The sequence below is a fragment of the Myxocyprinus asiaticus genome, chromosome 13, assembly GCF_019703515.2.
Source record: "Myxocyprinus asiaticus isolate MX2 ecotype Aquarium Trade chromosome 13, UBuf_Myxa_2, whole genome shotgun sequence".
NCBI lineage: Eukaryota > Metazoa > Chordata > Actinopteri > Cypriniformes > Catostomidae > Myxocyprinus > Myxocyprinus asiaticus.
In genome coordinates this window covers 29,263,741-29,278,536 of record NC_059356.1, presented here as the reverse complement: position 1 = coordinate 29,278,536, position 14,796 = coordinate 29,263,741, and the positions used below count along the sequence as shown (strand labels likewise).

At 37.9% G+C, this 14,796-nt stretch overlaps 2 protein-coding genes across 3 annotated transcripts in view; both read right to left on the bottom strand.

Moving 5' to 3' along the window:
- The window catches only part of LOC127450762 (potassium voltage-gated channel subfamily H member 6-like), a 51,691-nt gene extending 50,635 nt beyond the window's left edge, over window positions 1-1,056 (bottom strand). For both annotated transcript variants that reach the window (XM_051715101.1, XM_051715102.1), the window contains exon 1: window positions 457-1,056. In XM_051715101.1, coding sequence (XP_051571061.1) covers window positions 457-532 — 76 coding nt within the window. In that variant the 5' untranslated portion in view covers window positions 533-1,056. The remainder of the gene's footprint in view (window positions 1-456) is intronic.
- A 4,522-nt stretch (window positions 1,057-5,578) lies between these two features.
- LOC127450481 (glial fibrillary acidic protein-like) lies at window positions 5,579-12,771 on the bottom strand. The gene is made up of 9 exons (XM_051714625.1): window positions 12,275-12,771; window positions 9,718-9,778; window positions 9,253-9,348; window positions 8,919-9,080; window positions 8,642-8,767; window positions 7,606-7,826; window positions 7,427-7,470; window positions 7,237-7,322; window positions 5,579-6,971 (listed from the first exon to the last, which is right to left on the bottom strand). Exons 1-9 carry the CDS (start codon window positions 12,769-12,771, stop codon window positions 6,930-6,932), a joined length of 1,335 nt encoding a protein of 444 aa, XP_051570585.1. The 3' UTR covers window positions 5,579-6,929.
- Window positions 12,772-14,796: the final 2,025 nt, after the last annotated feature.

The window sequence follows — 14,796 nt, the reverse complement described above, 5'->3', positions numbered from 1 at the left end:
TCAGCTCAAATGAAATGTAATTATGTGCACAAGCAAGCTGACTGCAGTGGTTCCACCTGTAACCTTTGTAAATGTGGAAGGTGAGACATTGGAAAAGTGTGAATAATTAATGGTAGATGAATATTGCTAATACTGTTTTTCCAGGCAAATTTCATTCTGTTTATATGAGTGTGAAGTATATGTGCAGCATGTAAAAATAGACAACATGAAAGAATGAGCAAAACAGGTGCACAGCATACACAAATACAAAGAAGAAACAGAGGGACAGATGGTGGTTAGCAAATTTGCACTCTGAATATTTAGAAGTGACAGATGAGTTTTTACCCAATGTATTTGCACAATGCAGATCAAATCTGTCAGATCCACTGACTGGCGCGCGCACACACAACTTCATATAAACTAAAAAAAATTATTGGCATTATTCGTATTATTCAAACCAAAGTTTTTGTAACTCACTTTGTCCGTCGAATTTCCTTATGATGGTGTCCAGATAGGTGTTTTGGAGAGCGACATGTCCCCGACGCACAGGCATTTTCTCGCGTGGACAAGATCCAAGACACTTACGTCACAACCCCTCTTATTTTCTCTTTTTCTTTCAAGGACAACAGGAAAGGTAAAAGGAAGATATGCCCAAACTGAAACACATAGTGTATGAAAAAGTGCTTATAGCCCCAGCATTGAACAAAAAGTGCTTATAGCCCCAGCATTGAACAAAAAGTGCATGGGAATGTTGATGTGATCCTTGTAAAAGTGAGAAGTCGTGGAGTTGCAGCGCGTATTTGTTGCTTGTCGGATCTGAATGAAAGTGAAGCAGGTGTCTCGCCGTTTCGCGACTCGCAACTCCACCGCCGCCTATAAAGCACCAGAAATGCCGCGTCGTTAGATAAAAGGTCGCTGCGCGCAGTGATAACGCACGTAAGTGCTCTCTGAAACCACGCGAAACATCTTCTGAAACAAAGACTGAAGAACAACGCGAAGCTACGGAACTGATTCCGGATACTTTAGAGGTAGCGCCCAGCTTGGCTCAGTGTGAAATAGGCGCTTGCGTTCACAAGGGAGCAGCAGACACAACTGCCACTTTTGACAGAAGGCAGATGCGCTCTCTCTCTCTCTCTCTCTCTCTCTCTCTCTCTCTCTCTCTCTCTCTCTCTCTCTCTCTCTCTCTGAGCGTTTATCATGCTGGAAGGTAGGTTATGTGTTATGTCCTAGTGGGATCCAGTCCATAAAACAAGGATAACATATCCACAAAACAAAATTCCAATTACCATTAGCATCTTTCACCATTCAGTGGATCACTACAGTTATATTTGCATTAATGTAATGCACATTTACATTGCATATTTATCAGTTAAATCACTCTTAAAGGAATAGTTCACGCAAAAATGAAAATTCACTCATAATTTTCTAACCCTCATGCCATCTAAAATGTGTATGACTTTCATTCCTCTGTAGAACTCAAACAAAGATTTCTACACGAATATCTCAGCTGTGTTGGTCTATTCAACGCAAGTGAGTGCTGACCAGAACTTTTAAGCTCCAGAAAGCACATAAAGGCAGCATACAAGTAATCTTTCCTACTCCGGTGGTTAATTCCATGTCTTCCGAAGCTATATAATAGGTGTGTGATGATATGCACAAAGTGAAAGTGAAGATTTATAGTAATATATATATATATATATATATATATATATATATATATATATATATATATATATATATATATATATATATATATTGAATATTGATCTGAGGCTAATGGATTACTTTTATACTGCCTTTATGTGCTTTTTGGTGCTTCAAAGTTCTGGTCACCATTTACCTGCATTGTATGGACATACAGCACTGAGATATTTTTCTAAAAATCTTTGTTATGTATTCTGCAGAAGAAAGAAAGACTGGATGTCATCATGAGGGTGAGTAAATGATGAGAGAATTTTCATTTTTTGGCAAACTATACTTTTATAGCCAGCTTGAGAACATGATAATACTAAGTGATTTCAGTTCTAGACATATTTATTACAGCATCTCTTAGCTCAGGGCAGGCTCCTTGTTGGAGTGTGTTTGATGAAAAGAGAGCTATACTTAGACACCAGGAGCATATACACATGTTAACCAAGAAAGTGTAAGTGTATGGGTGTTTGTTTTTGTATTCTGAGCATATAGGGTGATATCAGTTTAGGGTATACATTTTGTATATCAGCATGTGTATCAGTATATCACAGGTCTTTCACAACGGCATGCAAAAGTTATATGCTCTCAGAGGTAATTTACCATCATATTCCTTATATGAAGTGTTATTAAAAATACAGCAATGATCCACTGATTAACACAAATCACTCTCTTTGTAACCTCTCTAGTGGTTTCGGTAAGATCCCAGAATGGAAAATCCTCCATCTGTATCTGGCCAAATGCGAGCACCACTATTGAAGTGTGTTATCTGTCCCACATACTTCCAGTTTCACAGGCCTAAACCTCAGCCTGAGTACTGATAACTCCTCCTAATCACACACACATACACACACACACACACACACACACACACACACACACATACACACACACACACACACACACACACATATATGTTGGTTTAGCTATCCTTATGAGGATCCTCCATAGACGTAATGATTTTTATACTGTACAAACTATAGATTCTATCCCCTAACCCTAACCCTACCCCTAAACCTAACCCTCATAGAAACCTTTTTGCATTTTTACATTTTCAAAAAAACATAATTTAATATGTCATTTCCCTTGTGAGGACCGCTGGCTGGTCCTCGCAACGTAGGTGATCTCAGGTTTTACTATCCTTGTGGGGACATTTGGTAAATGGTAAATGGTAAAACCTGTACACACACACACACACACACACACACACAATATATATATATATATATATATATATATATATATATATATATATATATATATATATATATACACACACAGCCTGGAGAGGATAGACTAAAAAATGTAGGGAAAAAAACATCTGATACCACATATTTCATATGCATGTTTAAAAGCTGGGCTCACTCTTAAAAATAAGGCTTCCAATTTCAACCAAATGGACTTTCAAAGTCTGATATCATAGGAGAAACTTTTTACGTTCCACAGAAAACATTTAATGTACTAATACTTTAAAGAGCCCAGTAACCAATATGCTGATCTGAAGAACCTATAATGTAACATCAAGAATCCAAACCACCAAATAGCCAACTCAAGAACCCTACAGAGCCAAAATGTTTTTTGATCAAAACTTTGCAGAACCCAAAAACCATTAAGGAACCTTGATTTTTAAGAGTGCTCTTTGATAAAAGAAAGGCCAGGTCTTGTATTGCATGAAAAATGTTCCATGTATCCTGACGAACGCTGCTCTACCAAATAAGTCCTGTAAAACTCTCTGTCCCTCAGTCTCACCTTCCATGAGCACACTGAAGTGATTTTCATCTTAACCAAGAGATAAACTTCTCTGCTGCCAACAGCGATCTTAACTTGTGGGACGAAGGGTGAACGTAGAGAGATGTGACACATAGTGACAAACTTGGCTGATTGTGACATGCTTCGAGCAGATTCCCTGAGTGCCTGAGCAAATAGGCGGCAGCGCTGGAGGGTCAGACTGAGGTTAAATAGAAGGAGATGTTTAATTACAGCCCTGAAGAACCTCTATCATATTTGTCCATAACATTCAGTGCTGCCGTTGTTGTCTGATGGGCACTGCAGAAAATTTGTGACTACAACCTTCTAACAACCCTTTTCTTTACTCCTTCCTGGGATATTCGTTTTTAACTTTCTCTCTAACAGGCCAGAATCAAGAGTGTCATGTGTTCTGGAATGCTGTCAATCATCAGAGGTAAACAGATGTCTGATCATTGTATGTAACTGAGCAGCATCTTTATTGTTGAAATGATTTTTCTGGTGAATATGACTGATAGATATTGTTGCTACTGCAGGGACTTTCAGTTGATCGTAATTTCTCATGCCCATAGTCCCCTCTGATCCAGAAATAAGCCAAGCTGCCTATGATTAATTTTTTAGTGCAGTATTTAAAGTGGAACCAGTTAAACATCCAGATATTATCAGACAAAAATAATAATTCTGTTGTCATTTTATTACCCTCTTGTTGTTCCAAACCCGTATAACTTACTTTCTTCAGTGGAACACAAAAGATAACGTTAGGCAGAATGTTAGATACTAACAACTTCAGTCTGATTCATTTCTTCAAAATATCTCTTCTTGTGTTCCGCTGAAGAAAGAAAAGGTCATACTGGTTTGGAATGAAATGAGTGTGAGATTTAACTTTAGATTTAACTTTAACACTCCTTTATTATACATCAGTGGTGATGGGATGTGATCATGCCTCTCAGTTGCCCTTGTAATAGTTTCCACGTTCCAAATGACTCATTCATTCAATTTTTTCAGACTGGATTCTGTCAACTCAAGCCAAGTTCTGTCAAATCAAAGATCCCACACTGCAAGTCTGCTCTGCTGTGAAATGTTGCAGTGACCTTAAATTTTTATGGTCTGCTATGACATTTCATTTCATGAGTATGGAGATCAGTCATTTGCTAAATCTTTTTAGGTGAAGTCCACCCAGCTGACAAAAAAAAAAAAAAAAAAAAAAAAAAAAAAGGATAAAAAAGTTCACAGATCATGCCAGGGACATTTTTTAAATTTTTGGAAAAGTTGATCTGTACAATATTTCTAAACATAACGTGTGTGTTCTTAAAATGGGGCATTGACCAATAAACCTCTGTTCGTTTTTTTAGAGGAGAACTTTTGTGCAGAATGCACCGACAAACTGTACAAAGTGTCCTTTCAGTTTGACTGCATTTTAAAATCTTTGCCTTCATTTTAATTTCATTAATAAGAATTTGACCCCAAAGTACTCTCTGGTATTGCAAATATTCTAAAGTGCTGCATTTAAAAATACATTTTCTCGACCACTGAATAATTGATTTCTTAGATATTGGCTCACTCTTACTTTTATTGACTTAATACTGCCTTTGGAGACCCAGAATGTGTATGTGGCTTTACTTTCTCCCCAAAGATGTAGTTATGAAACAGTACGTAAGAAATTTAATTCATGTAAACCTGTTAAAAGATTTCAGGATGAGAATGTTCTTAGCCTGTGAATTTCATTAACGCTTGTTCAACCTGCAGCAGGATTAATTACACTGATATCAGGAGTCTAGTAATCTCATGTAACAGCAGACTTAGTTCTAACTTGCATGATGGATTGTCTTTTGTCAACATAACCTGACAGAGCAATACAAAGATAGTCCATGCAATCCCCTCTAACCAAGCCTGGGATCCGTAATGTTTCAATGCCCCTGTCACACACACCCGTCACTCAAGCCTTCTGCCCCTTGACAAGTTGAGTGCTTGTCTGATATTAGTAGGAACATCATATGTGACCGAAGATTCACTGTCAGTTCCCATTATTCTCACATATTAGATATTGAGAGACCATTCACCATTATTAGACAGTCAGAATAAATCAGCTGTTATGAAAACCATGGATGTGTTGAGCAATCCTTATAAACAGGCTTATAAACAGATCAGAGGCTATCAAATGAAAAGTCTTTTTATTGCTATTAATATTAACTGCAACAATTAAGTGACATCCCAAATGCAATATGCAAGAGTAATGTGAAAATTAGCCATCTTGTGTTGAAAAGATCAAGGTTAATTGGTAGTATTTTTTATTACAGACAGTTAGAAAGCAAAAATCAACAATCATTTATTCATGTGATGGGTAACGCTATGCGAGTAGATGTGTAATGTATGTATGCATGGGTCAAGTAAGAGACAGAGAATGGTAAGAGTCTACTGTCAGTTAACGGTCATTGCTAATTAGAGTTTACCATATGTTAAATCAGCTTTCTACAAGTCAACAAGCTTCACTGGATTTTTAAAACATTTTTAACCTAGGTCCAAAGAGAGCCACTGTGTCAGGACAGAGGGTGATCAGAAAAGTGGGATAAAAGTTTCAAATAGCACCGCTGACAAAATCATCCCCTTGAAATCCTACTTTAACAGTTTCCTTCTGCCTTTAACACTGACCATTCAAAACTACCATTTCCAAATCCTGCTCTTCTTCATCTAATACATAATCCTTAAAGACTACATCACATTTCTGAACGAATTCTCTAAATTTGTGCTTGATAAAAGCTATATTGGTCAAACTACATTGCCCACTCTCAACTACTACTTGTTCAGACCAGAACTACTTCCTTCCATCCATCCACCTAACCATGACTTTTCATGGCACAGTCAGAGATAAACTAGTCTACTCTTATGCTTAGACTCTTTTCCACAGCACCAAGAGAGAGAAAAAGAGAAACACAGGAATAGAGAAAAGTACGCATTTCAAGTAGTAAAAAGCCCTCTGTTTTTCAGTTCATACTGTAATGCTGAGCAATTTAGTCATAACTGAATATGAACGAAATCGGATCTCTTAGACTATGATCTGACATTTTTGCTCATTCCAGTGTTGGTGTTGTTACTGTGTTTTGCCTATAAACTAAAGAATCGATTTTTAAGGTGTGATTTTCAATCACGTTTTTCATTTAAACCGCACAATGAGGACTTTAAGACATTACAGTCGTTATAGCATTATTTTCTTATACAGCATCATTTTCTGTAAAGCTGCTTTTAAACTATGTGTGCTGTGATACAAATAAAAAAGCGCTATGCAAATACAACTGGCTTGACTATATAGGACAGCATAGTTGCCCTAATTTCTGAGTATGCATAATTGAACGGTTGTTTTTAAGCAGATGACAGAACATCAGGGGAGGATAAGCAAGGACATTTGATAGTGGTGGTGATCTTTGATCAAAACATCCAGAAGTATTAGTGAGACAGGAGTGAGTCTGGGCCATGAATCTGTGCTCTTCAATTGCAGCCAATCCAGTGCTTGAGATGGATCAGGGCAAATCCTTCCTCTCCGTAGTGGACTCCTTAATTATCTTTGAAAAGGTATAACATATGTTAGTTTTAGCTGAAACAGAAACACAACACAAATAATAAAAAGTACAATTCTGCCATGCAACAGATAAACTGATCACCCAGTCATCCTATTCTCTTGTGAGAGTTGGAATAAATGAAAAAGAAAAAGGCTGCCATCTGCTGCTGGTGTTTCAGAAGTGCATTCATGTGCAGTGGTTGTTCAGATCTTTTCAAATTCGTATGTAGTTTACTGTTATACTGTATATTGCACCCTCTTGTGTTTACCTCCCCATCTCGAGTCTCAACAGTTCGCACGACTATGCTCCTCTTCACATGTGCCTCTGGAGTCAGCTTAGTGTCCATGCTGGTCTCTGACAAAACAAAACACACCAAAAATATGAAGTTAGAAGGCAAATAGCTGTAGAAATGGAGACATGTCAAAAAAGATGATGATGAAAACTGAATAGTTACTCACCTCTAAACTGTAAGTTAGTGAAGTTCTGCACTGGAACTGTGATTCTAAGAGGCACAAGTGCATTTATTTCATTACAACAATTTCATTCTGAGGTATTTGAATTAATTAAGCAAGAGAGCATGAAATGTAATCTTAACAGTTTCGGGGGGGTTGGTGTGCCATTTCACCCCTCTCCTTACCTGCTTTCCTCTCCTTCAAGCAGCTTCCTGTAGGTGGCAATTTCTATGTCCAGGGCCAGTTTGACATTGAGCAGGTCCTGGTACTCCTGCAAGTGTCTGGCCATCTCCTCCTTCAGCATCTGGATCTCGTCCTCCAGACGAGCTATAGTATCCTGGTAACCAGCCGTCTCTAGGGCAAAACGTTCCTCCATCTCTCGCAGCTGACGCTCCATAGACTCGTTCTTAAAAAAGAAAAGAAAAAGAAAGAATATAGAATTGAGTGGACTGACAGGAATGAGGATTTTATCCATAATGGCTTTTCTGTCATGAAGTCTACAGTCAAGCTGAGAACAGGTAAGACTATTACAGATGAATTACTGTGGTACAAAACCTTTTTTACTCCAAGGCCCCCCCCCCCCCCCCCCCCCATTGTCCAAGACAATATTTAGAAGGCCCCTCCTATAGGCTGAGATATTTCCTCCAGAACAGAACACTTGGAGTGTCAATAGATTAAAATTTACTAATTAGGATTAACTTCCTGATTCTAGAAGTTTCACAAACTGGATGTTCTTCAGTAAAAAACAACAGTTTATTAGGCCTACTAAAATCATGATTTTTAGCATTTTAATTAAGTTAGATTATTTCAGTATTCTTACTTATGATATTAACTTATTTGAAATAATTTTTTTGTCATTTTGGAAGCCCCCTTTGAAGTTTGCTGAGGCCTAATAGTGTGCCCCGGTCCCCTGGTTGAGAACCACTGATTTAGATTATTTCAAATGCTTTTTAAGAAATGTGAGTTTGAAACTCTCCCACTGACTTGGATTGATAGAATGTTCAGAATCAAAATGTGCAATGAAGTCTTCATGATTATTGCATACTGAATTGCAATTCGCAAACTGCAAATCACTCTGATGCATTGATTAACACACGACCAAATCCTTAACCTAAACGTAACTTTTAAACTATTCTTTTGTTGATGTACAAGTATTAATAGTTCATTAAAGAAATACATTTTTCTGAACAAGTTAGGTGAGATGTAAAACAAAATGCTTACAATCCCACGAAGAGATTCCAAGTCACAGGTCAGGCCCTGAATCTGCCGGCGATAATCATTGGCCTCCTGCTTTGCTTGCCTCAGAGCCTCTGCATTTCGACTGGCCGCGTCAGTCAAATCAGCAAACTGGGAGGTAAAAACACATTTGAATTGCAAAAGTACTTTAGATTGCCTTCATTCCAATTTACAACAGAAGATATACAGAAATAAAATGATGTACTATCTTCTTGAAGAGAAAATGCACTAAGGAGAAAGCATGTGTGTGTGTTTATGTAACCTTTGAGCGATACCACTCCTCAGTCTCCTGTATATTTGAGGTGGCCATGACCTCAAACTGAGCTCTTATGTCCCTCAATGCAGCAGTTAAGTCTGGCTTAGACACATCCAGATCCACATGAACCTGTTGGGCCATCAGCTGCTCCATCAGCTCCCTCATCTCCTACAGAGAAAGCAAAGCAAGAAATAGATAAATAAAAGGCTGAATTGCATTTCAAGGTGAATGAGTGTGTGTATGAATGTATGGTTTTGCCTGTGTGAGAGAGTCTTGGAGTAAAATTAACAGGGGTGAAGTGAACAGATGGAGGTAGTGAGGAGACAGAGTGATAAGATACCTCCTCATGGACATTCTTCAGGAAATTGATCTCATCCTGCAGAGCATCAATCTTCCTCTCCAGCTGCATGCGGTTTAGAGCTGCTTCATCCATATCCTACAATTAGAAGTCAAACTCATGAGCAATACACAGTACATTTACTTAGAAGCCTCATGTCTCTGCACATGCTCCTTGGATTTTTGAACCAAGTGGATTTTGAGTGCAAAAAAATAAAATAAAAAAATCTGTCATCATCTATCCACCCTCATATTATTGAATATCTGTTTTCCACACAACAAAAATGCATGGTGATTTTATAAAGGGAACTACTACTACAACTTTTTTTGATCATGTCTTATTTTTGCCTCGGCATTAAGTGTGCCAGGTCTGCACTGGTACCATCTCAAAAAAGGTGTATGTATTGTATGCATTATACCAACTTTTTCATTATACATTTGAACGAGATGGAAATGGAGTGTTCCTTACTTGTCTGAAGGTGTTGAGGTTATTTTCTGCCTCTTGTCGTAGGGCAGTCTCATCTTGAAATCTGGAAGAGTGATAAGAAAAAAGTTAATATTACTAAAGTTAATTTTCTTCTTAACCTTCAACCAACAGCAAGGCTGTAACATAATCAACATTGGGGAGAACCAGTATAAGAACCAGCCATTGAAAAACCCATATTGGTTACCGGTGATCTGAATTCTGCAGGGGACATGTCTGTCTTGGTTTCAGCCTTGACCAATAGCATTCCATCAACAACAAAAGTTTTGTTCTTTGATGTCATGAAGATAATTTCTCCAGCCCTCAAACTGAATCATGAATAGCTAATTGATTATGTAGTTTAATATATGATTTGGAGCTGATCTATCACAGTGTGGTAAGACCTGCAGCAGGGGGCTGGACAGAGTTCAATGGATCACTCATGCATCATTAACCGTTCACATACACTGCAGCTACCAGTCTTTCCCACGGGGTGGAGTTTACACACACCCTTTCATATGGAGCAATTCTAAACTGAGCAGTAACACCTGACATAGGCATTCCAACATAAATCAGCGCAGGCAATTAAAAATAAACAGCTTCTATAATTTGAGCATAAAAACAACCCTTTACAGACAGTAATGTATCTGCACCAGTAAAAATATATAAAAGAATAAATAAAATAAACACAAAAAAACACAAAACACTTGTTGTCAATAGATCACTGTCAGTAGATCTTGTTAAAAATTTTGTTACAGACAAATTCCTCTCTATTGAGTACTGACTTTAATCTGTGTTTTGCATAGATGTTACTAATGTTTGATCCATTTATACCTCATTAAACATTAGGTAATAGTTCACACTCATCCAGCAAAGGAAAGAACACATATCAATGCTACATTTTCCTGTTTTATTAAGTTTTATTAGGATAATTTTCATTCAGATTCAATTTTCACATCAGATTAGGTCACTACATGATCTAAAACTCACTGGTATGGGAAACATGCTGGTTACACATTCCATGAGTTAAAAGGCTTTGAGGGTTTGACATTTGGTTAAAAATGTGGTTCTTCTCACTCAGACCTTGGCTAACAACAGGACATCTGCATGGGGTGTGTGCAGTCTTTGTGGAAGCTGAGGTATTGTGCCCCCCCTGCCCCCATCCCATTCTGTGGATAAGGCTTTAGTTTGAAAAGAGAGCCAGAGAGAGAAATGAGGAGCCTCTTGATGAACACTGCTTTCGAGCACTATAAATTTACACTGTAACATTGTGGTTGTGGCAGTATAGTATCGTTGCTGAAAAAATGCTTGATTTGCCGAAATGTTGGTTCTTAACACAGCTGTTCTTTCCGTCCATGGCAACTGACTACACATTTGTATAAGGGCCATTTATATTTATTGGGTTTCTTTAACATGGCTATTGACCTTTATTGTGATGTTGTTTTTCTGTTGCTCTTAGCATTCCTTTTGGTGTGTCCTGGAATGCTTGATACCTCCACCCCAGCCAGACACAAATTTATTTATTTATTTTTGGATAAAAAAGCACTGAAATTATTCTTTTACTTTGACATGTTGACTTGAACAATGCTAACCTTTCAAAATAGATTTCATTAAACTAGTAAAAAAGACTTCTCAGGTGCTTCACTGTTTACATTTTTGGCACCAAAATAATTTACATTAAAGCATAAAATGTATTAAAGTGAAGTGATTTACCTACCCATGGTAAAATCAATAATTACATTTTTTTTAAATATAAAAAATCTGAATAAACCATTCTTACAGCAAGTAGTATACAGTAGATCATTATTAAATGGCTCGCTGGAATACTTGATTCTGATTGGTCAACTGCATCCAGTTCCATTTAACATACCATTTTTTAATAATTACCACACATCCAAGCATGAAGTGATATTATAACAATCATCTGGTTATTGCAAGCAAGGGTGTAGCCTTTTGCTACTTTTGGGTGGGCCTCAATAAAAATGGATCATCTACATTTTTGCCCGAATGTTTTTTCGTTTGTTTGTTTTTTTTACCAAAATTTCCTTAACAGAAAGGCAGCACGTTCAAACAGTTTTTTCACACTTTCAGAAATCAGAATTTATGCATTTTTTAAACTATTTAAAAATATACTGTATGTTTGATCAAAAAATTGTCAAAAAATAATCTCTAATATTCTGGGTGGGCCTGGCCCACACTTAGCTATACCACTGATTGCAAGTCATATTTCCTACTTCTCATATCACTCTGAAATCTCTTCATGTAAGCCAGTAAATTGACTGAAATCAACAGTTCATTATAAGTGGGATAATAGCGTAATTTCAACTCAGATTCATTTAATTAAAGTGACACATTAATACAGAATGTGCAGTCACAGATGTGTGTTTATAGTTAATAAACAAGGGCTATGAAAGTGGCTCATCCAATCAGTATTTAGAGTCGGAACTGTCCATTATAAAATACTGTACATCTGCTTCATAAAACATGATCACATAATTTTTTTCTTCTCATTATCTCCTTTTGCAATTTCTTCCTTTTTGTTGAAATAATATTTCTGTCTTACCTCTGTTTAAGAGTGGCCAAATCTGAGGCCAGGTTGTCTCTTTCTATCTCCAGTCGGGCTTTACCAGCGTTGAGGCCATCCACCTGCCTGCGCAGCTCCCTCAGCTCCTCTTGGTAGATGTCACCCAAGCGACTGGGCTCCTTCCCCCTCAGCTGGTTCAGTTCTGCCACCAGCATCTTATTCTGCTGCTCCAGGAAGCGCACTTTCTCAATGTAGCTGGCGAAGCGGTCATTCAGCCCCATCATCTCCACCTTCTCATTGGTGCGATTCTCCCTGTACTGGGCTTTCAGCAAGGTGTCTGCTGAGAAGTCCAGACGCTCCCCACCCTGGGACAAGCGAGATGTGGAAAGGGTGATGGGGCTGGAAGTGAGGTGGCGTGGGCTGCCGTGGAGAGACATTCGGCCCGTGCTAAGACGGCAGGTGACTCCCACAGATGGGGAGCCACCAGGGGTACCGAAACGCTTTCGGTAGGATGAGAAAGCACGTTGGTTCTCCATGGCAAGGGAAATGGGATTGAGTGTGGGTGAACAGTGGTCTTTTATAGAGAAGGTAGGAGTGAGGGGGAGAGAATGAGAGTGAAAGGATCCAATGGGGAGGGCAAAGGCCAGTGTGTGTGTGTGTGTGTGAGAGCCCGGAATTGTTTGTGCTTGTCCACCCAGTCTTCTGACTGTGTCTCTGGTGTGGGGTGCACTATGTGTGTTTGGGGGGGTGACACTCAGTCAGAGAAAATCCTATTCATACCACTGCTGGAACAGATTCACACTAGCAAAGAGAGAGACAGTGACTGTGAGAGTGACTCTGATATTTGAGTATCAGTTTAATACCGTCTCAGCCTATAAAAAGTTGTCCCTCTTCAGAGTTAATTTGGAGTTCCTCTCCTTCTCTGTCAGTTTTCCTGCCAATCTAAGAGAGATTTTAATGATGTCACAAAACACTGGGCGATTACATAATTCTGTGATTATAAAAAGTGTACAGTAGGTCAACCCATCTCTTTTGTGCTGATCTGGGAACATCACACACAGACCTTTCAGCACCATTGATTCATATCAGTTTACCAGAAAAGGTTTGACTCATTTAACTGTATAAAGCATGCTCACACAACTCACTCTGGATAATTAAGTTTCATGACCAATAGCAGATCATACAGACATTTTCAGTGTCAGTTCAAAAGATCCAAAGACTCTTTCACAGTCTGCTTTCTTTGCATTGTAATGCATTTCTCTGGCACAAGGAAAAGAGGACACAAATTGTAGGGAAGTGCAGTATATCAGGTCAGAGAGAAAAGCCACAACCAGACAGAAAACAACACACCCACCATCAAATTTACTGGGGATTAGCTCATCAAAAGCCACCACATTAGCCAGCAGACTGCAGGTTTGTTATGGATGGATAGTCAGGTCCGGTGAGAGTGCTGGGGTTGTGTGGGTGTTACACTTCTGTAGTTGTTTAGGAAAGGGGGTGAGAAGAAGATTTAAAGAACACAACTAGAGTAAATCTGAAAACACACCATTTTAATTCAAATAAAGCAACTGATGAAATGGTGAAATGCCATATACATAGTTTTGTACAATTTTGCCCCAGGAAAAAAGCTCTTTTGTGGCACAAAACCCAGTCATCTCACCTGGCTGACAGCTCCCTTTTCTGAGTGCTTTTAAATACTTATTTTTTATCAGACAAAGTGCATGAAGAGTATATGAAGATTGTGAATTGAATCCTGCTCTCACAAACATATATATACTGTAATCATAGGTTAGTGTAATACATATGAGCTGAAAATCTTGTATTTCTAAAATGGCAACCATCTCTAAAATGTAGGTCCATGTAGTTTTAAAGATGTAAATCATATATTACAGTTCCAGGATCATTCATGTCACCCTGACCCTCCCAAATAACAGAATCTGAGCAAAACAAAACTGGTTATATATGCAAGTAAAAATAGATAAATAGATAAAAATAGATAAATATTATTATTATTATTTATTTATTTATTTTTTATTTTTTTTATTTTTGGGGGGGTGGGGGTATGCTTTAGAGGAGGAATTTTAATGCTACGCTGAGACAGTGCAGTAGGAAGCCAACAACTACAAATGCAGTAACTATGTCAACACTGAACATGCTTTCAAGAAAAAGCTTTCAAATTAATTTGTTTTCATGGTGAATTTAGTATTTACTGCAATTTTCATACTGTTTTCTCTAAGCCTGAGCATATTGTGGCAACCATATTTCTGTCACAGGACAGAACAACACTAAATTAAAAAAGTGTAGTTACTGTCCTTTGCTGTAAATTCAACAATATGTAGAATTACATCAACAGCCAATGTGAAGTAAATTTAATGTCGGGTTATTGAATCTTTTATTTCTTAAAAAAACTGATGGCCATTTTTAAACTTCAGCATAAAAGAGCCTACTACATGCAATATAATAATTTTCTCTATGCAAAAATAGGGAAAAATTAGCAGAAGCCTACACAAAAAGTAATAAATGTTGACCACAACCAAATATCCTATAATACCTGGGTTTCA

Bases quoted from the DNA above. Each gene is read 5' to 3' on its own strand.
- LOC127450481 (XM_051714625.1), bottom strand. From the start codon at position 12,771: ATGGAGAACCAACGTGCTTTCTCATCCTACCGAAAGCGTTTCGGTACC. The intron at 9,349-9,717 runs GTAAGGAACACT...TTCTAATTGTAG, and splicing joins ACCTCAACACCTTCAGACAA to GATATGGATGAAGCAGCTCT. The intron at 7,827-8,641 runs GTAAGCATTTTG...TTCTTTTTTAAG, and splicing joins TGGAATCTCTTCGTGGGATT to AACGAGTCTATGGAGCGTCA.